Source organism: Mustela nigripes, chromosome 2 (genome assembly GCF_022355385.1).
Source record: "Mustela nigripes isolate SB6536 chromosome 2, MUSNIG.SB6536, whole genome shotgun sequence".
NCBI classification, from domain to species: domain Eukaryota; kingdom Metazoa; phylum Chordata; class Mammalia; order Carnivora; family Mustelidae; genus Mustela; species Mustela nigripes.
In genome coordinates, this window is record NC_081558.1 from 85611384 (window position 1) to 85635085 (window position 23702).

General features: G+C 41.6%; 1 protein-coding gene across 1 annotated transcript in view; it reads left to right on the top strand.

The window, feature by feature from the left end:
- The window catches only part of TBC1D5 (TBC1 domain family member 5), a 547758-nt gene that overhangs the window by 512737 nt on the left and 11319 nt on the right, over positions 1-23702 (top strand). The window contains exon 21 of the mRNA XM_059390875.1: positions 11579-11678. Coding sequence (XP_059246858.1) covers positions 11579-11678 — 100 coding nt within the window. The remainder of the gene's footprint in view (positions 1-11578; positions 11679-23702) is intronic.

Consider the following 23702-nt stretch of genomic DNA (forward strand, 5'->3'; position numbering starts at 1 on the left):
TTTCCTATACTTTGTAACTTGTTTTCCCCTAATACATGATGTTATTGTTAATTGTTCTCCTAGGAGAACATTTCAAAAAGTCACATAATAAATTCTGTTCATGAAGGTACCAAAAATTACCTAGGTCACCTGTCATTAGACATTGAGGATTTGTGTGGAGTATGTGTGTATGCATGCTGCCATTGAATGTGTGGGGACTGTCCTGGGAGTCATGTTTTTGCCTGTATCCATAATTCCTTGGAGTAACTTCCTAGAATTATATAAATAATCTAGAGACAGCAATAATATGAACATTTATTGAGTGTCTACTGCGTGCCAAACACCATGCAAAGCACTTCATATGGAAAATCTAATGTAATCCAGTCCTCCACCAGTCATCTGGCATAGGAATTAGCATTAGCCCAGTTTTAGAGACAGGACATGGAGGGTCAGACAGCTTGGCGCTCCTGTCAGGGTCACGGAGACGGCACACGCGAACACAGTCTGTACCGACTGCAGGGCTCATGGTCAGATTCGGCGTGCTCCAACACGGCAGTGCCACTTGACACACCCAGACGGCTTATTTTTATACTCCTCTCAAGTTGGCTTTGTGCTCCTCTTCCGTTTTTTTGGGTAGTGTCTTCCTCTGCTGATACCATATGCTCTGGCTTGGATCTCATCCACACCACGTGTGTATTTGCCCTTGTGTATACCACAGCTTCCTCAGAACATCCGCGGCCTGCCCACTTTTCTCCTTGAGACTTTCCGTTTCCCTCACTTCCCACTTCTTGTTCACCCATCTGTTCGAGAAAGACGGGGCGTCTTTCCTGTCTTCTGGTTGCTATATTTGGCCTGTTCCTGCTGCTGCAGTTGGTGTCGGTTCTCTTGCCTGCTTCTCTTGCTATCCGAGGGCACCCCAGGGAAGCCAAACAGAACTCCACACGGGGGCTCTTCCTGCCCCCCTCTTCTCCCAAACCAAGGACTGCGGGCTTTGAATCCATCCGTGGACAGTGACTCTCCTGCCACCCGTTACAGTCACCGTGAGCCTGGTGCATGTGAGGGGCGTGTGTGTCAGACCGCAGCCCTTAAACCATCACTGTCTGAAGGAAAAATGTACAGAGAGGAACGGGAAGGGAGGGGAGCCTTCCTGCTGACCCTGCTGTTCTCCCTGCTCTGGCTCTACTCAGTGGCTGGGTTCTTTGCCCGGGGCCCACGCTTCGGACTTCTCTTCGTTTACCGGGCCCCTGTCTCCTAAAACGCCTTTTTTTTTAAGATTTTATTTATTTATTTGACAGATAGAGATCACAAATAGGCAGAGAGAGGCAGACAGAGAGAGAGGAGGAAGCAGGTTTCCCACTGAGCAGAGAGCCTGACTCGGGGCTCGATCCCAGGACCCTGGAATCATGACCCGAGCTGAAGGCAGAGGCTTTAACCCCCTGAGCCACCCAGGGGCCCCTCCTAAAATACTTCTATTCATCCTTTTTTCTGAGCCAGTTCCCAAATCGCTGCCTTTTTCCAGAAACTCTTGCTTTCTGTTCCACCTCTTGTATCGGAAGTCATCTGCTCCCCCTAGAATTGCGAAGCCTCATCTTTCCTGTCTTCTACAGAATTCGCTATTCCTCTCACGCCTCCCTTTAACTTATCGAGATCTGAGTCCATGTCTCATTCATCATTGTACTTCCCACAGGATCTAAGAGTACACATGGATATATTGCTGAATACATTAATGAATCAGTGAATAAATTATAAAATCCAAAAGCTTGTGCTATAAACCAGGAAATAACAGAAAGACATTGAATCATTTTATAATATTGATATAAAAAGTCCATATAATATTAACAGATTTATACAGTTGATAATATTTGAGTAGAAGTGTAATGATATATCAGCTATGGGGGGGGTGGGTAAAGGACATGGAAACACTACTTTCTGAAAAATAAACTTTTTAAAAAATGTCTTCAGATATAGTCAAAACAACAAAAAATAGAATATATCCAATCATACATCAGTGTTTTTAAAGGAAAACAATTTAGTAAGGAATTTGGGGTTAGGACCTAACATTGTAATTGGTGAGTCTCTCTTAAAGGAAACTGAGATGTGAGGTTATTCATTGGAAGAACCATGGTAATCAAGCCTAAGAAAGAATGCATCCCCAAGGAAGAAAGGGGAGAGTGGGCCAAGTGACTTGGGTCCTCAATTAGCTGCCTAAACCTTGGCACACGCTTGCAGAAAATGTGACTTACACAGAGAGAGATAGTGTACCATGCAGGAAATAATGAGAGAATCCACTTCATGGTTGTTGTGAGGATTAAGTGAGTTAATGCAGGCAAGGTTCAGTGGCTGGCGTATTGTAGTTGCTATAAAGCGTTGAGTACCAGCTGTTTTTCTCTTAAGGTGGAGTTGCCCTCATTCTCCGGTCCTGCCCTACAGGACTGCCAAGTATGGGAGGTAGTGTTGCACACTCTAGTGTACACGTGGCTGAACTTCTTAAACCTCCATCCATTTTTTGCCTTTAGCCCTAATTAGTCTTTCTGGACTAAGCCACATAAGTTTTTGAAACTATGAGCCAGTGTTTTCCAGCAGTAAATCATAAAGACCTATACTTATATTCCATTTCACTGTTTTGACCTGATTACAAACAAAATTTTTAAAAGAAAGAATAATTGGCTTTATTGAATACCTGCTCAGTGCCAGATACTCTGCCCATGCTCTCATCTCAATCTCCCACCATTTCTGCCAGTGGAGGTGAGGAGAACAGGGAATTACAAAACTTATCCAATATTACACAGCTAGTAACTGGCAGGAACTTGATTTGGACCTAGATATGTCTCTTGCCAGACTTGCGGCCTCATCCAGCACTCCCTCCGGTAATGGAAGGCAGAACATATATGCCAGAGTAAATATCATAAGGATTTCTCTTCAGTGTCTTATTACACATCAGAATTACACTAACTGCTTGTTTCCATAAAACCTCAAGGCGATTAGCCAAGCATTTGTTTTTGATTACAGAGGACCAGTTTACTGAAAACAAATGACTAAAGCTGTCAGTGTTTTAAAGCATGTTAGCTGGGGGAGAGTGAAGCATGAGAAGCTAAGAGAGAAATATGAAGTAGGTGCCCGCAATCTTAGAAGCTCAATTCTTGGATCTTCTTTTATTGGTAATTATGTAATAGAGTGAAGAATAAGTGACAAGCCACCCTTTTGCCTCCAAGTGATTCCATTTCTATTTATAAAGTCTGAGAAAGTTGAAGGGTTTAGGAATGTTTCAAGATTACACGAACTCTAGAGGGGTAAAGCCCTGGATTTCAAATTTCCAAGTGAAAGAGTTTCTTGAGCTCCTCAACCTATTTCAGTTTGAATGCTCCTCTTATTTGGTGGGCTTTCCTCTGAAAAAACATTTTAAATGATTGAAATTTGTCATTTTCTACAGTGTAGATTCCATTTGTACTGAGGTTTACTTGGGATTAGGCAAGAAAATGCTCTTCATTTGCCGCCAGAGCCCTAAGCACAAGTGCAAACTTGGAAAATTGTGTTCTTATATCCATGCATGCTCACTGAGCATGTGCTGTGGGCTGCCATGTTCACAGGGCTTCCCCATGCACTCAAGCAAGTTGTGCATGGCACAATGTAGAGGACACCGGTCTCATCGTGTTTTTATTATTTAATGTTATATACCTGCTCGCACAGTTAAATTTTTGAGGAAGAGATCTCCAGAGAGACTGGGCCTCTCTCTTTGAAAGTGTCTCTCCTCTCAAACTCTTCTCTCCTCCCAGCTTTTAAAAAGGAAACAAACTAATAAAATAAATCCACTTAGATAGGAGTGACTACTGAAGATTAAAGCTCCCAAGGGCTTTTATAATTTAAAGAAGTAATTGCTAAATCCAAATCAAACTAATATATAAAATAAATAAAAGGTTGTTTTTAAGACAGGAGGCCATGCATTCCTAGTGTCCTTTGTCCACACTGGGAGTTGGTAGCCACATGTAAGGAGAAACTTAAACCACTGATAGGACCCTTTTTTTAAAAAGACTGCCAAGCTCTGATTTTGTTACAGTTCTGAGCTCATTAAGCTGGGTTATTGTCTGTAACCCACTGAAAAAGTGACTTGTTCAGTAGAGGGAACAGAAAGTAGGGATCAGGATTTCTAAAACAATTATTATTATTACAAGACTTGGATGTACTCTACATCATACTTCAGTAATTTCTAGAACACTTCTATTCTGATTACAAGATTGTAAGCTCTTTGGAAGCAAAGTGTCTGATTTATATCTTCTTCAAACAGTACTGAATTCAGACCCAGATTGGGCAAGGATTTCTTAGGGCCACATGACTTGTCAATGGCAGGACCAGAAATAATACTCGTGATTTCCTCGTGCCATGTACCAACGTAGTATTTTGTCTGTTCTTACCCCTGTTTCAGTTATCTTCTGCTGCATAACCCACCACTCCAAAATCCCATTCCCCAAGACAACAATACAGGTACTTCTCATAGGTTTATGGTCAGGAATTTGGTTGGGCTGTTCTGCTTCCTGTGATGTTGACTGAGTCACTCATTAGTTGGCTTCATATGGATTGTGCCGAAAGGTCCCAGAAGGTTTCATTTCCATGTCTAGAACCTCAGTGCTTCTCCCATGGCCTCTTCCTCTCTGTATTTTCTCTTTTCTCTTTCAGTAATAGCCAGAACTTGTTTACAACTTAGTAGCTATCTTCCTTTAGCAGAAAGAAGCAGAAGTTGGCAGGCCTCTTACGCTAGTCCAGAACTGACAGTGTGACTTTTACTGCATTCTCTCGGTCAAGGCAGGTCGCAAGGCCAGCCCAGATTCAAGGGGAGGGAAAATAGATACTACTCCCTCTCAAGAAGGGGAACAACATATACACTGAGGGGAGGGAAGAAATTGGTGGTGGCCATCTAGTTAACTAGCAGATGCAGCCCTCTCTCCCTAATTCCTAGCGCCCTGACAGAACAGGACAAACTCAAGCCTATGGAGAAACAAAGGAGAAAAGGGAGAAGAAAAATGCCCTGAAACTCCCCATCCCTTTCCATCTCAAAGCCTAGCCAAAGGGTTAGGAAGGTGACACCTGCTTACCCCCCAACCCCTCTGATCATTCCTTGGCTGAGTTTCTTCTGGTCATTATTTGAGCATCAGAGGAAAGGCTGCTGCTCTTTGCACTGAATGTTAAGAGCACGATTGTTACTGTTGTATCCTACGGTGGGCATTTTACGATAATTTGGTTTTAGAACTACTGCTATGTCTGTTTTCTGTGTCAGTCTTTTTTTTTTTTTTTTTTTTAGATTTTTTTTTTAAATTTATTTATTTGACAGAGAGAGATCACAAGTAGGCAGAGAGGTAGGCAGAGAGAGAGGAAGGGAAGCAGGCTCCCTGCTGAGCAGAGAGCCCGATGCGGGACTTGATCCCAGGACCCTGAGATCATGACCTGAGCCCAAGGCAGCGGCTTAACCCACTGAGCCACCCAGGCACCCCTGTGTCAGTCTTTTAAATGCATATTTCTAAAGGCTCATTCTCTATGCAGTAGTTAAAAACAATGCTTTTCAGTGCTGCATTGTGTATTGCTAAAATGTAATACACCTACAGGTAACCTTTTCAATTGCTAATTTCCATCTATAAGTCAAATTGTACTTCATCACTAAGGAAAAAAAAAAAGCGGATCTCATTAAGTTTCTCCTGCTTTCTTCTTAACAACTCAGAAGATTCTCATGTGAAAGAATAAGCACCTAAAACTGGAAAAATCAATTTTCTAGCCTATTCCACCTCTGGCAACATCCCTCCTTTGTATTCTAACGAACTTGGTTTTAAATTTGTACAGGATGAGGATTACAGGCATACTTTGTTTTACTGTGCTTTGCAGATATTACATTTTGTACAAATTGAAGGTTTGTGGCAATCTTGCATCAAGCATGTCTATCTAATGGCACCACTTTCCAACAGCATTTGCTCACTTCATGTCTTTGTGTCACATGTTGGTAATTTGTGCAATATTTCATTCAGACTCATTCATCATAAATGTATTTTTGTGATCTGTGGTAAGTGATCTTTGATGTTAGTATTGTGTTTAGGGATGCCACAAACTGCACACATTTGAGAGAATGCACTTAATAAATGTGTATATTCTGACGGCTCCACTGACTGACCATTTCCCTGTCTATCTCCCCCTCTTTGGGCCCCCTGTTCCCTGGGACACAGTATTGAAATTAGGCCAGTTCATAAGCTTCTACTGTGACATCCATGTGTTCACATGAACGGAGGAGTCACACTCACTTTAAATCACAAGCTAGAAATGATTAAGTTTAGTGGGAGAGGAATGTTGAAAGCTGAGATAGGCCAAAAGCTAGCCCTCCAGTGCCACACAGCTAGCCAAGTTGTGAATGCAAAGGAAAAGTTCTTGAAGGAAAATAGAAGTGTGGCTACAGTGAATACACAAAAGATAAGTAAGTGAAACAGCCTTATTGCTGATAGTGAGAAAGTCTGAGTGGTCTGGAGAGAAGATCAAACCGGCCACAGCATTCTCTTAAGCTGAAGTCTACCAGAGCAAGGTCCTGACTAATTCCAATTCTTTGAAGGCTGGGAGAGGTGAGGAAGCTGCAGAGGAAAACTTTTCCACCAACAGAGGGGGGATTCATGAGATTTAAAGGAAGAAGCCATCTCCATAACATCAAAGTGCAAGGGGAAGCAGCCAGTGCTGATATAGAAGCTGCAGCAGGAGATCCAGAAGATCAAGCTAAGATAACTAGTGAAGGCAGCTGCACTAAGTAACAGATTTTCATTGCAGATGAAAACAGCCGTCTGTTGAAGAAGATGCCGCCTAGGACTTCCATAGCTACAGAGAAGGAGCCAGTGCCTGACATCAGAGCTTCAAAGAACAGACTGACTCTCATTAGGGGCAAATGCAGCTGTTGACGGAAAGTTGAGGCCAGTGCTCGTTGACCATTCTGAAAATCCTAGGGCCCCTAAGAATCACGATAGATCTGCTCTGACTGCTCTGTATATGAAACAACAAAGCCTGGAAGACAGCACATTTATAACATGGTTTACTGAATATTTTAAGCCCACTCCTGAGACCTCCTGCTCAGGAAAAAAGAAAGATTCCTTTCAAAATGTTTCTACTCATTGATAATGTGCCTAGTCACCCAAGAGCACTGATGGAAATGTACAAGATTAATGTTGTTCTCTTGGCCGCATCCATTCACAGCATCCATTCCGCAGCCCATGGATCAAGGAGCAATTTTGACTTTTAAGTCTTACTATTTAAGAAATACATTATGTAAGTCCCCAGCTGCCATTGAGAGTGATTGTTATGGATCTGTGCAAAGTAAATTGAAAACCTTCTGGAAAGAATTCACCATTCTAGGTGCCATTAAAAACATTAATGGAGCACAGGAAGAGGTCAGAATATCAACATTAACAGGAGGTTGGAAAAAGCTGATTCCAGCACTCGCAGATGACTTTCAGACATTCAAGAACTTCAGTGAGAAGTCACTGCAGATGTGATAGAAATTCAAGAGAACTAGAATTGGAAGTGGAGCCTGAAAATGGGACTGGACTGCTGCAGTCTCACGATAAAACTAACAAATGATAAGGAGTTGCTTCTTATGGATGAACAAAGAAAGTGGTTTCTTGAGATGGAATCTTCTGGTGCAGATGCTGTGAAGATTATTGAAATGACAATGAGGGATTTAGATTATCACATAAACTGAGTTGATAAAGCAGCAACAGGGTTTGAGAGGACTGACTCCAATTTTGAAAGAAGTTCTCCTGTGGGTAAAATGCTATCAAACAGCATTGCGTGCTACAGAGAAAGTGTTCAGGAAAGGAAGAGTCAATCAATATGGGAGACTTCGTTGTTACCTTATTTTAAGAAATTGCCCCAGCCACCTCAGAGTTCAGCAACCATCATTCTAATCAGTTAGCAGCCATCAATGTGGAGACAAGAGTCCTTATAGCAAAAAGCTCAGATGATGGTTAACATTTTTAGCAATTTTTTTTTTTTAAGATTCTGTTTTTAAGTAATCTCTACATCCAACATGGGATTCAATTTACAGTCCTGAATCAAGAATCACATATTCTACTGACTGAGCCAGCCAGGTGCCCTACATTAAAGTATATACATTGCTTTTTAGACATAATGCTATTGCACACTTAATAGACTACAGTATAAACATAGCTTTTTAAAAATTTATGCAAACACAGTTTTTATGCACCAGGAAACAAAAAAAATTCATTTCACTCACTTTATTGTAATACTCTGTTGGAGTGCTCTGGAACCAAACCCACAATATCTCTAGGGTATAACTATATTCTCTTGCTTTGAGAAAAAGATCTCTTAATCTTCTAAATTTCCTTGTCAAATTTTTTTTTTTGCATGTATGTTTTTTTCCTTAAAAAACAAAGATGTTTTGTCAAAGATTATTTGCCCATAGAGTTGAGGGTCCATATCTGGGCTCTCTACTCTTCCACTGGTCTATGTATCTGTTTTTATGCTAGTACCATGCTGTCTTGGTGATCACAGCTTTGTAGTAAAGCTTGAAATCACGTAGCATGATGCCCCCAGTTTTATTTTTGTTTTTCAACATTTCCTTAGTGATTCGGGGTCTCTTCTGATTCCATACAAATTTTAGGATTATTTGCTCCAGCTCTTTGAAAAATACCGGTGGAATTTTGATCAGAATGGCATTAAAAGTATAGATTGCTCTAGGCAGTATAGACATTTTCACAATGTTTATTCTTCCGATCCAAGAGCATGGAATGGTTTCCATCTTTTTGTGTCTTCTTCAGTTTCTTTCATGAGTGTTCTGTAGTTCCTCGAGTACAGTTCCTTTACCTCTTTGGTTAGGTTTATTCCCAGGTATCTTATAGTTCTTGGTGCAATAGTAAATGGAATCGATTCTCTAATTTCCCTTTCTGTATTTTCATTGTTAGTGTCTAACAAAGCCACTGATTTCTGTACATTGACTTTGTATCCTGCCACATTGCTGAATTGCTCTATGAGTTCTAGTAGTGTGGGGGTGGAGTCTTTTGGGTTTTCCATATAAAGAATCATGTCATCTGCGAAGAGAAAGAGTTTGACTTCTTCATTGCCAATTTGGATACTTTTTATTTCTCTTTGTTGTCTGATTGCTATTGCTAGGACTTCTAATACTATGTTGAACAAGAGTGGTGAGAGTGGGCATCCTTGTCTTGTTCCTGATCTCAATGGGAAGGCTGCAAGCTTTTTCCCATTGAGGATGATATTTTCTGTGGGTCTTTCATAGATAGATTTGATGAAGTTCAAGAATGTTCCCTCTATCCCTATACTTTGAAGCGTTTTAATCAGGAATGGATGCTGGATTTTGTCAAATGCTTTTTCTGAATCAATTGAGAGGACCATGTGGTTCTTCTCTCTTCTCTTATTAATTTGTTCTGTCACATTGATTGATTTGCAAATGTTGAACCATCCTTGTAGCCCAGGGATGAATCCCACAGGAAAAAATATACAGTGGAAAAAAGACAGTCTCTTCAATAAATGGTGCTGGGGAAACTGGACAGCTATATGTAGAAGAATGAAACTCAACCATTCTCTTACACCGTACACAAAGATAAACTCAAGATGGATAAAAGACCTCAACATGAGACAGGAATCCATCAGAATCCTAGAGGAGAACATAGGCAATAACCTCTTCGATATCAGCCACAGCAACTTCTTTCAAGATATGTCTCCAAAGGCAAAGGAAACAAAAGCGAAGATGAACTTTTGGGACTTCCATCAAGATCAAAAGCTTCTGCACAGCAAAGGAAATGGTCAAAACAAAACAAAGAGGCAGCCCACGGAATGGGAGAAGATACTTGCAAATAACAGTACAGACAAAAGGTTGATATCCAGGATCTATAAAGAACTTCTCAAACTCAACACACACAAAACAGACAACCATATAAAAAAATAGGCAGAAGATATGAACAGACACTTTACAATGAAGACATACAAACGGCTATCAGACACATGAAAACATGTTCATCATCACTAGCCATCAAGGAGATTCAAATTAAAACCACATTGAGATACACCAGTTAGAATGGCCAAAATTAGCAAGACAGGACACACCATGTGTTGGAGAGGATGTGGAGAAAGGGGAACCCTCTTACACTGTTGGTGGGAATGCAAGTTTGTGCAGCCACTTTGGAAAACATTGTGGAGATTCCTCAAGAAATTAAAAATAGAGCTTCCCTATGACCTGCAATTGCACTACTGCATATTTACCCCAAAGATACAGATGTAGTGAAAAGAAGGGCCATCTGTACCCCAATGTTTATAGCAGCAATGGCCACGGTCGCCAAACTATGGAAGGAACCAAGATACCCTTCAGTGGACGAATGGATAAGGAAGATGTGGTCCATATACACTATGGAGTATTATGCCTCCATCAGAAAGGATGAATATGCAACATTTGTATCAACACGGATGGAACTGTAAGAGATTATGCTGAGTGAAATAAGTCAAGCAGAGAGATTCAGTTATCATATGGTTTCACTTATTTGTGGAGCATAACAAATAGCATGGAGGACAAGGAGAGATGGAGAGAAGGGAGTTGAGGGAAATTGGAAGGGGAGGTTGAACCATGAGAGACTGTGGACTCTGAAAAACAATCTGAGGGATTTGAAGGGGCAGGGGGTGGGAGGTGGAGGAACCAGGTGGTGGGTATTAGAGAGGGCAGGGATTGCATGGAGCACTCAGTGTGGTGCAAAAACAATGCATACTGTTACGCTGAAAAGATAAAAAAAAAATTAAAAAAAAAAAAAAACAAAGACATTCTTTGTTGTTGTTGTTACAGTTAGATTGTAATTTAGAGAATTATTCAACCCAGAGTATTTTTTCCTAGAAACAATCACATAAGTAAAATTCTCTAGTGTCATACATACCAAAAGAGGAAATGTAAGGCTGTAGGGGCAAAGCTTTTCCAAGTGCTTTGGGAAATCTTACTCTTAAGAGATTATCTTGTACCCAGCTGTGTAGGGAGTAGGAGCCACTGAAATCGCATTTATTCTCCCAATTTATCTGGCCCAGTTATTGAAGATACTGTATGGACTCTTTTTGGAACAGGGTTTTATGGGTAAGCATTTACATGTGGCAGAAAGCTTGCATTCAATTAGAAAATGTCCAGATTTTTTAAAAAATTCCATTTTATCCTTTCTTTTATTTTGCTAGGGAAAGCAGTGGTGAGTTTGCTCTTGTTTATTTGCTATTTTCTTTTGTTTGTCTATGACTGAAAAAACACTGTGTGTCTTTAAAATTGTCCAAATCACTTGGAGATTTTGGGGGACTTTATTTGAATTTTTTAAAATTTCCATGCTGGGGTACCTGGGTGGCTCAGTCAGTTAAGAGTCTGACTCTTGTTTCAGCTCAGATCATGATCTCATGGGTCTTGGGATTGAGCCCCACATCACACCCCGTGGTCAGTGAGAGTCTGCCTGAAGATTCTCTCCCTCTGCCCCTCCCTCCAAACCAAGTGTGCACACTCTCTCTTTTTCTGTCTCTCTCTCTCTAAAATAAATAAATCTTTAAAAATAAATAAAATAAAATTTCCATATCTTTACCCATTTCATTTTAGGAAGAAGAATTAGAAGCCCAAATTTCCTTCCTTCAAGGGCAGTTGAATGACCTGGATGCCATGTGCAAATACTGTGCAAAGGTGATGGACACTCATCTTGGTGAGTGAGCTACTTTGGCCCTGGGAGTAATGATAGTCATAACAACAGTATCCAGTTGGCCCTGTGTTAAACTTTTCATGTGTATCATCTCATTAATCCTCACAGCAGCACTTATGGTAGAGGTCCTGTTACTATCCACATTGTACAAATGAGGAAACTGAAGCACAGAAAGATTAGTAAAATTTCTCAAGATTATGTCGCTAGTAAATAGAGTAGAGATTCAAAATCAAGCAGTTTAACCACAGATTTCAATTCTCAGCTGCTACACTACCTTTTGTAAATAACTGTCTACCTCAAACCAAAATGAAATGTTGAGCTTTCAAGGGGCGCCTGAGTGGTACAGTTGGTTAAATGTCCAGCTCTTGGTTTCAGCTGAGATCATGATCTCAGGGTCTTGAGATCAAGCCCCACGTTGGGCTCCCCAGTCAGCGTGGAGGCTGCTTAAGACTCTCTCCCTCTCTCTTTGCCCCTCTTCCTCCTAAGCTCGTACGCACACTTTCTCTCAAATAAATAAATCTTAAAAAAAAAAGGAGAACTGTTGAGCTTTTGAGATCAAATAGTTCTACTGTTGTGCCAGCCTGTCTGTAATTACCAATGTGATCAGGATTTTGGCAGTGCTTTATATATATATTTTTAATACATGTTTTTAACCACCAACCTGAAATGCATGTCAGGACCACATGACCTTTTCTTATTTTTGACTGCTTATATTCTAAGAAATGTCCTAGTTTGAAGTTTCATTTACATGTGAGTCATACATATGTCACATTAGAAAGTCTTCAGGCATTATTCTCTACAATTGTGAAAGTTCTGTATTTTATATTAGAAATGGTCTCTGCTGGATCATGTATGTTTTGCTTTAGTGACTATTCTGCTTGCAGAACTTTAGAATGCAGACTATTAGTGTTTTTTAGCCCTCTTATGGGCATCCTTTCTTTTTCCATTTTTCAGTGTCTAGCATCTGTGGTTTATGAACAGATTAGGAAAAATAAAACATATACTGTAATGGCAAGGGCCAATATGGTGCTCTGTGAGTGTGGACAAATGGCAATACCAAGTAGTATAAGAAATCAAGATGCATCCCACTTATGAGGGGAAATCGAAGAATCCACTGAGGCCCCCTTCCCCCTGCAGGGGTCCTAGGAGTAGCCCATCTGTGGGGCCTTTGCAGAAGGTGGACTCTCTTCCTTGGACTCCACTGATATCTCAGTCTATTAGGTCATGAATCCATTACACACAGTCAAAACAGCTGTCATTTAAGTGTGACCTGACCTGTACTGGCCTCTAGCAAGGAATTCATGTTCTCTTATGGTTGGGGAGGTGATGGACCTCAGTGGCTAGTTGTCTACCAGTGTCTAGTTACTAAGCAGCTGGCTGGGCCCCGTTCTAGCCTTAGCTATTTCTCCTCTCTTGACCACTCCTTCAAAGAAAGAGTTTAAGAGGGGAAGTAACTGGAGAAATGCCCAAAGGTGAGCAAAAAGGTAGTATCTCTTATCACAGCAAGAACTGTTACCCTTGTCACATCTGATCCGCCCCTGGCACAGCGGTTCATTTATACGCTTCAATATGATCATTTTTTTAAAATTCAGATAAAACTAAGTTTTCAAGAATCTCATAGCATCCCACTTTATTTCTTTTTAAGATTTTATATATTTGAGAGATTTATTTGAGAGATAGCCAGAGAGACAGCATGAGCAGGGGGGAGAGGGAGAGCAATCTGAGCAGGGAGTGCGATGCAGGGTCCATCCCAGGACCCTGGGATCACGACCTGAGCCAAAGGCAGACACATAAACGACTGAGCCACCCAGGCACCCCTCATAGCATCTCACTTTAAAATGTATCAAAAAGAAGTAATGAAGAGAGATAGTTTATATATAAATAATATATATTATATAACTCATTTTCGATCATTATAATTTTAATTTTAAAGCAAGTGTGTGGGTGGGTGTATATGTGTATGTTTGCTTCTCTGGCTGTGTGGGTAGCCTTGTATTGCTTGACTTGGGTTTTGACCAAAGTAGGAGAACAAAGAAGTGACTGAAAGAAAGATTTCCTGGAACTCTAGAAAATCCTGTTAGGAAATTTCTAAGTTGTTTGGTCCACATAGCAGCTTTTAAAGCAGCTTTACTTAAGCCTCAGAATGTTCAAAGAGCTTTCGCTCTGAATTTGGTCTTTCAGTCAGCACTGTAAGAGTATTTTCTCATTGCATGGGAGGAAGAAACACTTTAATTAAAGAAAAGCCCATACCAGATGTGAATTTTCAACTAACCGCAAAACTAAATTTGTTTTTTGTGTGTATGTTTCACTTTCAGCCAGAATCCCTTCATATAGCTGTCAACTTCTTTTCTCCATATAAATAGCTGGACTGCCTTTTTAAAGTAGGGTCAAAAGATGCTATAAAGAATTCTGGGCCCTGGGCCCACAGATGGATTTCATTTCACCTGCCTATTACGACATTGGTTTATTAAAGGGTATTCCTGTGTTGTAGGCAATTTTGATTCCAAGCAAAAATTAGAGAAAGACAAAAAAAGATTAATTAAGGTGAAGCTCTTGATTTACTTTTTGGCTTACTGTATTGCCTTTAAAAATGACTTCAGTACCCTAGTATTTTTTTCCATATGATATTTTCTATTTTTACTGATTATCAAAGCAGTATAACATTCGAACAACTGAAAAACATATTAGTAAGTGACTGATGATAACATAGTGTAATGTAATCTTAATAATAAATATTAATACAGCTTTTTATTAACTAAGGAGATGTTCATGCTATATTATTAAGGGAAAAGACAGGTAGCACAAAAGGATATATTTGATGCGAAAATAATCACTAACAGTGATGATCTGGATAAAAGGAAGATCACAAGGGGACTCTCCAGGAGGCCCAATTTTTAATGCCTGGGAAATGCAGCACAGCCACTGAGAGTCTGTAAATAGCCGAAGGGCCTGGAGGGCCATCTTTACACTCCAGGCAAGAGTCAGCTGGAGGTGTATCCGGAGTGGTGTTAGGAAAAGCAGCCTTGTGTGGCAGCAGACGGACACAGGGTGAGAACAGACTCAGTCACTTCTTAGCCCGGCCTGCTTACGATCATGTCTTCATATATATATATATATATATATATATATATATATACAGTGGAGACCCAGTTATCTACCTTGCCAGTTTGCTGCCAAGATGAATGTGTTTTTAAAGCCCAGCACAGGGCATGGCCCAGAGTTGGGTTTTCAACACAAATTCTCTCCCCTAACTCCTGACCAATACCAAATTCCCCAGCACCTAACTAAATATTCCTTTATCAAATGATTTGGAAAGATGCTAGAATTTAGGGTGTGTTGGTCCTAAGATGAGGCATGTGAACTCTTTGAGCAAGAATAGCTATAGCAGAACAGAATGATGTGGCCTCCTTGACATGAGCGCTGCTGGGCCTCCATCCTGCCCTGGGCCACAGGCTACCACAGTGGCTGTGAGAACTGCCTCAGAAACTTGTTCCAGCAGGTATTTCTCTGTGTCTTCTCCCAATGTTAGTTGTTTTCAGTAAGTTCGTTTCATTTCAAGACAATTCCATTTCACCCTACATTTTCATCAGACATGCAGTAATGCCTTAAAATGTCAAGTACAGTTCAAGACTCCTTTTATAGCTGCCAGAACAAATACAGAGAAAAACCTCTCAGTTAAAAATTATACCAAGGCATTTGTTCAGATGGTCCTTTAATTATAGAGATAATAACATTGACAGGTTAGCAGTTCTTTCCTTATGGTCCTGGAACCCAAAACTAAAGGAATATTTGTTTTATCAAAACTAGACCAAAATTCTAATTTTATTACTTCCACATAATTGAATTGCTTGAATTCAAAGACTGAGAGACAGGAATTGAAAATACATGTTTTGTTAAACCTAACTTTCCTGTCAACTTCAGAAGACTTGTTTAACGTGTTCGTTTTTCTGTTGCTATAGTTACTCCCCTTCCTGTCATCCTGACAGTTGAGTTAAAAGCCATTGACAGTATTAACCTCTGCGGCTGAGTGCAGGCTATTTTTAGATTTGCCGTATTTTACACATAATTGCACGTGGGTGAGGAGCCCACGCTTCTCTGATCTGTGAGCAGCTGGGCTGAGCTGCCAGCTGTTTACAGGGAGCACGAGCTGCTCGCCCCACCCTCCCTAAAGCCCGCACCTGCCTACTCCCAGAAGAGGTATTTCCAGTCCTTTGTTGGCCATATAGACAGACAGTGGTTTCCAGCAGCTTGTCCTTTCGTGGGTGGTTCCTGGCAACAGGAGGCAGGGCAACAGTGCAGGGAATCAAGGGCAGTTTAGGTTTCCCAGAATGCTGTATCTCCCAGGACTGTAGAATGCTGAATATCTGGTAGCTGTAGAAGCGAGGGCAGCAGTTCTTCATTCCACAGACAAGGAGACCAAGGTCCTGGAAGGATGAGAGACACACACCTAGCTCGTGACACACCACACATCCAGACCCAGTTCCAGTCCCTGGCTTCTCTTTCACTGATGCCTCTGCTGAGGCCCCCCTTGAGTCAGTAGTGGAACCAGATCCTCTGTCATTTAGTTGCGCATGGCATTGCTGGCTTTGCACTTGTCATAATATTTATGTAAGCATTAGCTGGAAGAAGAGGCCAGTTTTGGAAATCAGTTTATTTGCTTCCGTAAGAACTTTATAAATCTGATTTTTCTCATGTTTATAAAAACAACTTTCAATGGACATCTTTGGAAACATTCAATAAGGCAATTAACTTACGGCATTTGAAAAACAGGGAAGGGAAATGTGATCACCAGACAGCTTCCTCTCTGTCAGTCACACTGTGATAAAAAGTTTTCATAATTATATTGAGAATTTTAAATACTGCATTTAATTGTGGGTAGCATAATCCTCTGTAAAAGGAAAAGATACCTTCACCTGAGAATTTGTTAAAATGCCAATTTCTGATTCAGTAAGTGTGCTCTGAGGCCTAAAGTTCTGCATTTCTCACAACCCCCCAGGTGACCTGATGTTACTGGCCCATGACAGTCTTCAAGTAGTAGAGAGCAAAAGAACTTAAAATTATGTGGGTAGAACTAAATGAATATATTCATAATCCTATTAATGTATTCCTAACTCCACACTTCAGGCACACGTGCAGCTGAGTTCTGTGGGCAGACAGCACACAACCTCCCCTGCTATTCTGGTGGAGCCTTCAATCATCTGAAATTCAGTTCTGCTTTCAGCTGCTTTGAACTTGTTCTATTCTAGTAGTAGAAGGCTTTTCCTACCCCCCACCAAGAAGACTTGAAACAACTGGTCAGAATCTCCCTTCTACCAACCTTATGCCTATTTAGAAAAACTCAGCAAACTAGACACTGTCTTATCCTTTCCTGGGTGAAGATACCACAGCTCTGATCCCATGGCCTCGGTAGAGACTGTCCATCTTCCATCATTTATGCCCCCTTTCTGGCTGTGTCCCATGTTCCCACATGCTCTTCCACAGGAGGAACTCATACTGAATAGCTCTCCCTCTCTTTTTTAAAACATAATTTCCAAGTCCTTCCTCTTTCTCAAATGGTCAGGCTGCATAGTGTGTTCTCAGCCTTCCATATCAGGCTGCCTTTCCATGCCCTCCAGTCCAGGCCCTCTCCAGCAAATGACCCAGTAGACAAAAGACTTGTTCAACCCCTCTTGTGGAAACAGGCTTGCTTGAAAGCTCAAGGATTTCGTGGCCACCCATAAGCATCCCATGCTAAGCATAGAGCTTGTGCATAGGGGAAGGTGAAACCCAAATAAGAAGGCTAATGTTCACTGCCTTGGGCCATGTTTAAATACCAGCTGAGTAGCAGCACTTACCTTTCACTAGACCATCCTATCAGCAAAGCCTTTATTGCCTAAAATTCACAAAAAAATTATATCCATCTTAAACCAGTTCACAGGATCTTATTTGACTGACTGATGTGATTTTAGGTCAGTCTAACTCCAACTGCCCTCCTATTCTCATTGCTTCCAAATGAGTCAGTCTAATGGCAGAACGCCGGGTATTTCCTTTTAGTAAGGCCCTACCTGTGTTTCTCCTTCTGTTTTTAGAAGTACGTCTTCTGGCAAAGGCATCTAGCATTACTGGAGCTTGGAGACTGTTTGCATTTAAAAATATACGTAAAGCCTTTCTTTCTGGTTGACCCTCAGCTATATCATGAATATAATAGATTTTTCTGTGAGGAGTCATGCTTCTATGACACTCCCTGGCTGGCAGGGTGGTAAATCCTAAGAGAGTAAGGTGCTAAATGCCAGAGATAAGTAAAGATGTCTAATTCTGCTAAGCACACTCAGTTTTACTTAAGAGAATTATTAATTGACAACAAAAACTAATCTTTTTTTAATTAACTTATAATACATTATTAACAAAAACTAATCTTAAGTGTAAAACACGTGTTTGCTTAGTCCTGCCCTTGGATTTTCTTAACTAAATGCTCCTTCCCTTCCCCAGTGCTGAGCTTAGGGCCTTCAATCATTCTGGCAGCTGGAGGCAAAATAGGACCGTTGGTTATATTTTCTGTGTGATCTGCTTTTGCTTTTTAAGAAAATACTGAGCATAAAGTGCCCAACTCAATACGTGGCTCTTGAGAAATCATCAGTAAAAGTTATTTCCCTTTATCTACCGCTATCACTTCTCAGTCAGAGATCTGGTTGAGCATGTTAATATCTCTTACTTCTTCACCTGAGAAATATCTCACTTGCATCAATTACTCAGGATGTAATAATCCGCCCTGTTGCTGGTGGGAAAGCCCTGCTTTGTTTGCATTCAGCCAGTATTTACTGAGTACCTGCTCTCGGGTATAAGAAGAGGTTCTAGGAGAAGTAGATTGAGGGTAGAGTGAAGTGGAAGATTGGCATTCTAAAATTGAGCTCAGAGCATATGGAAAGTGTCAAACTTCAAAGTAGGGAGAGAGAGCATATGAGCACAAGGTCATCAAGGAGAATATACCTCATTAGAAATACCTGAAGTGACACATAGTGTCACATGAAACCAAAGTCCTCCCAGAGTGACCTCAGAAACATTGGCAGGGACCAGTGGGGTTCTGGAGTAATAGGGATGTAGTGAACAGAGTACCACATTTGAAACCAAAAGATGTTGAGTCCACAATTTGCCACATAGAACTGTGAAGTTTCAGGAGACCTGAATCTTTTTTTTTTTAAGATTTTATTTATCTGAGAGAAAGAGAGTGCAGGGAGGAGGAGGGAGAGAGTCTTAAGCAGTCTCCATGCTCAGCCTAGCCCCAGCCAGAGGTGAGGCTCGATCCCCTGACCCATGAGATCATGACCTTGAGCCAAAAACCAAGAGTTGAATACTTAACTGACTGAGCCACCCAGTTGCCTCCCCCTTTTTAAAGATATTTATTTATTTATTTATTTATTTATTTGAGAAAGAGTCAGGAGACTTTAATTTTTGAACCTCATGTGTGAATACAGTTCCAAGAGCAAAAGATGGAGGAGGAAGAGAGTCAAACAACCAGATGCTTTCAGAGGGAAGACTGTTAATAGGAAGCCAATGCTTGAACACAGTTTTAAGGTCAACTTGGAAGCAAAGGGAGTGGTGTTGGAAGGAGGCTAGGAGGGTCTTCTGGAAGGGGAATGGCATTTGCAGAAACACACAAATGCACACAATCTATTAAAGAATGAATTTGCCACCCACAGACTCTACTCAGTCTGTCTTCTCCCAAGATCTCCCAACCATGGCATACACACTGTGAGCACAAATTCCTTTGTCAACAGTGCTGCCAAAGCTACTAGTGACAAATTACAGGTCTGCCCCCACTCCTTGACTCATAGCCACCTCTTCAGCTACTACCATTCTGATCACACGTGACCCTAGGTCAACCCTCCATGAGACCCCTCCATTTTGTAACAGCCTGCATGTTTCCTCTTTAAAGTCTGGGACATTCCCTTTTATGAGACTGTCTGAGGTCAAGGTAAATGTCAGAGATGAGATAACCTCAAAGAGCAGAATCCATTTATCTGGATATTTGAGGTAATGAGAAAGGGCAGTTGGTGGGGGGGGGCACCATAATAACCAATAATAGAAATAGTGAGCAGCGTGCTAGAAGTGGACCACTTTGATTATCCCATCGAATCTCTCCAGAAACCCTGTAAGATAGGTATTGCCCCCTATTTAGTTTAGTGCCCCCTGTTTATTGATACACAGATCTCTGCCCAAGGTCATCAAAGTTCAAGCTGTTTGATGCTAGTGCCAGTGCTCTGGAAAGTTCTGGTAGAAATGATAGAGCCATCTGTTTTGCATGTAGGTGACTTCCTGTCATACTGACTGACTTCACTTAGGTCAGTTCCACCACCAAAGAAAGGGCACTGGCATCAGTAGGCAGTCAGTCAGTGATAAGACCCCCTCCTGTGCCTCTTCATGTCTCTCTCTGGCCCCTCCATCAGTGCTGTGTGAGTAAGTGTTGGGGAGCTCAGGAGTCCAGATGAGCTGGAATCTAGTCCTAGTCTACTTGTCAGGAGACTTCAGATGACACACTGGGGATTATTGAGCTTGGCTCCCTTTTCTGTAATGGGATGATGGTTCTCATTGAGAATGGTCATTGGGATATCAAATAAGGTAATGTCGCCATGGCAGAATGAAAGATACTGAGTCCTGAGCTGCTGTAGTGGGTGAGGTACTGTGCTAATTTATTGATTCTTCATTGTTTGTTTACCTTTTAACTTACCTTTTATTTGCCTTTATCTTGGAGGAAGGATCTGGTATTACTCTCAGGCATAGGAAGCTAAATTGACCTCTACTACAGATAGATGCTAGTTCTGCTTTGATCTCATGTCTGCTTCCCTTCTTAATGAATATGGGCCTATATTACCTTTTGTACCAGCCATTCAAATAAAACACTTATTCTAGCATTAGAGAAAAAAGATTTTCAAGAAATTGTGAAAACCAGTCTGTGTGCCATTGCCATTACTCTTAGAGGCAGAGATCTATTTCTGTGGCATTGACACCTCTTTAGAAACAGTGGAGGCACAATGGAACTGTTATGTTGATGAGATTTTTGTGTAATTTCCACAGAAGTAGTTCTGTGAGATTTTCCCCCTTTAGTTTCAGTGCTGTAGCATCTATAATATATAAAACTTAAATAGAAGATTATAAAGAACATAATCTTCTTTCTACTCAGAAACAAAAAGAGCCTTTATCTCGTAATTTATTCTGCTTTTGCTATAAGAAAAAATGTGCATTGCACTGGAAATTTAAACATTTCAATTTCTGTGTTTAATGTTTAAAGGCAAGAAAAAATATCACTATGTGTTTCTGTTTTTACATGAAGGTGCAGCTTAAAGCAGTAAATTTGTTACTAAGAACTTATATATTAGTAGAATGTTCATAAATGCTGCCTTAAATGAATATATAGTTGAACTGATTAGGCGAAGAATTTATATGACCAATGCTTTGTTAGTAAAATCAGAATTCTTATATTCATAACATTTAATAGCCTCCACAAGTGCCCTTTTGTTTTAATTTGATTTCTTTATTCTGGATTTCTTAAAATGAGACTAGGCAGCTTAGTTGATTATAACAGAGATTTGTCCTTAAGAGTAAATGAACATTATATAGATAATGTGGGTTTTGGGGACAGAAGGTCCTGGTTTCCATCAGATTCTGAAACGTGATCTTTGATCTTGTCTTAAAAATAAGGCTAAAGAATTCTGGGTAAGGGTCTACCACTGAGGATACTGAGACTCTGGGCACTTCTCCCTCCCTGGATATACTCTTGGCCAGCCACATTGCACAGCAGGCCGGAAGTGGCCTGGAACTTGAGATCGGACTCTGCATGCAGGAGAGGATTGGTGGGTCTGTCTCAGTCCCCTTTCGTTAGAGGAGTTGATGGTCTGTATCCTGTGAACAGTGAGCAGTTTGGCTGCTATACTGGGTCAAATAGTGTTCTCTCCTCACCCACCCCCCACCTTTGCCATTTCATGTGCACCTGGAACTTATGAATGTGACCTTATTTGCGAATAGGGTCTTTACAAATATAATCAAGTTGGGACAAGGTCATACTTAGTTAATCCAGTGACTGGTATCCTTATTAAAAAAGGGAAATTTGGACACAAACATAAACCCAAAAAGTAGTAGAATAAACAAATCAGGAAGTTTTGTGTTCGTTTAATAACTAAAAGAAGCCAGAAGGTGGGCAGTCCAAGCAAGGGTAGCAGCTCCGTGATGTGCCCAGTGGCCCAGGCTCCCTCTGGTTTCCTGCCCACAGTCCTCAAGTTGGCATCCTCATCCACATGCTTTCAAGATGACTTGTGGGGCACCTGCCAGCATTTCAGGTAGCAAAAGTAGGAAGTGTAAAGGTCCAAAAGGCACAAACTAAATCAGACCCAGTGAGGGGGACTTTTCTTACACCTCATTGGCCGGAGCTTTGTCACATGACCAGCCTTGGCTGTGAAGGAAGGTTCGTGTGATGCTGCCCTGAATGAGATCGGGGACATGTTGATGAGGAAGGAATGGAAGGTGGAGCTGGGGTGGCCCCACCTCTTGACCCAGGAACAGTATAGCAGTGAGCTTCTAAGCTTGTTGGCTGTTCATGCTCTGATAGAGTGTGACTTTAGATCATGGAGCATTACTCCCACTTAGGCCTGTCACGAAAGACAGTGGCTTCTCTTGTTCCAGCTTGCCAATACAGTCATATCTTCCACCTTCATCGCCACCACTACTCAAGTAGGGGTTTGTGGCATCCAAAAGAGGACACTGGGGTGACTTGCTTCCTGGGATTTTCAGGCAAAGTGGCCAATGATTTTGTAAGATCTCAGGGAGACACTGGTACTTGCCTAGTGGGATACTGAATCATATATTTAAAGATTTTATTTATTTATTTGACAGAGAGATAGCACAAGTAGGCAGAGACAGGCAGTTGTGGGGTGGAGAGAGGAAGCAGGCTCCCTGCTGAGCAGAGAGCCTGATGTGGGGCTCAATCCCAGGACCCTGAGATCACGACCTGAGCTGAAAGTAGAGGCTTAACACACTGAGCCACCAAGGCGCCCCCTGAATAATATATTTAAATCGGGTACATAGAAATCTCACTCTGAAGTTCCATTCCCACCAACAGCAGTCCAAGGCTTAAACTTGCCAATTTAAGGCAGCCTGGTCTCTTACAAGTTAACCATTCCATATGAACAAATGCCCACAGTTTAGGGTTTCTTCACTTTGTCTCTTCTCCCTGCCAGGATGATGTCAGGGGGCTAGGACAGCCCATATGTCTCTTTGGTATTTGAGGAACGGCCTTTGAGTGCCCTCTTGGTCTTTGTTGGCCTCAGAGGAGAGATCTACCCTGTGTAGTTACTGGCTTTGGTGGCCACTGGAGCCCCTGACTGACTTCCCTGTTAGCCTGTAGCCTATGATCCTAAAGGCCTTCGGTCCTTGTTGCTGTTGACCGTGGGCCCCACATTAAACTGGAGGCAGGAGCCAAGCAATTTGGGATATGTCGCACAGCAGACTATCAAAGGGGCAGGCAGGAGCTACAGATAGAGTCAGGGCAGCGGGCCCCCACTTGGCCCGGCCCCCTGATTTGCTGTGTATGGCCTCCAGTGGTCTCCTCTCCATTCGCTCCTTGGACCCAAGAAGATCCCCATGCTTCTTCCAGACATTGGGGTGTTCCTGCATCCATTAGCTGAGCATCCTTTCAGGGCCCAGGAGCTCTTCCCCTGCTGCCCCCGCTTACAGAGCAGAAGTTGGGAAATCTGTCCCATCTTGTATCTCAGGAGGGCAGAGCTCAGCGCCCCAACGAACTAGCCAGCTACTGTGTACTACTATGCTGCCCCAGGCAGCCCTTAGACCCTCAGACCTCTGCCCTAAAAACCCGGCTGTCACAAAAACAAAAGCAACCTTTTCAATCTCTGAAAGGCCTATGTAACTGGTTCTTGTCAGTCCCCTCCAGTTGGCTGTCCTTTATGTCTTGTTGAGTGGATTCTGTGTTGTTTTTTTGTTGAGAGAGAACAAATTGTTACAGGCTTTTAAGGAAACCAAAAACATTCCCTCTCTAATTAC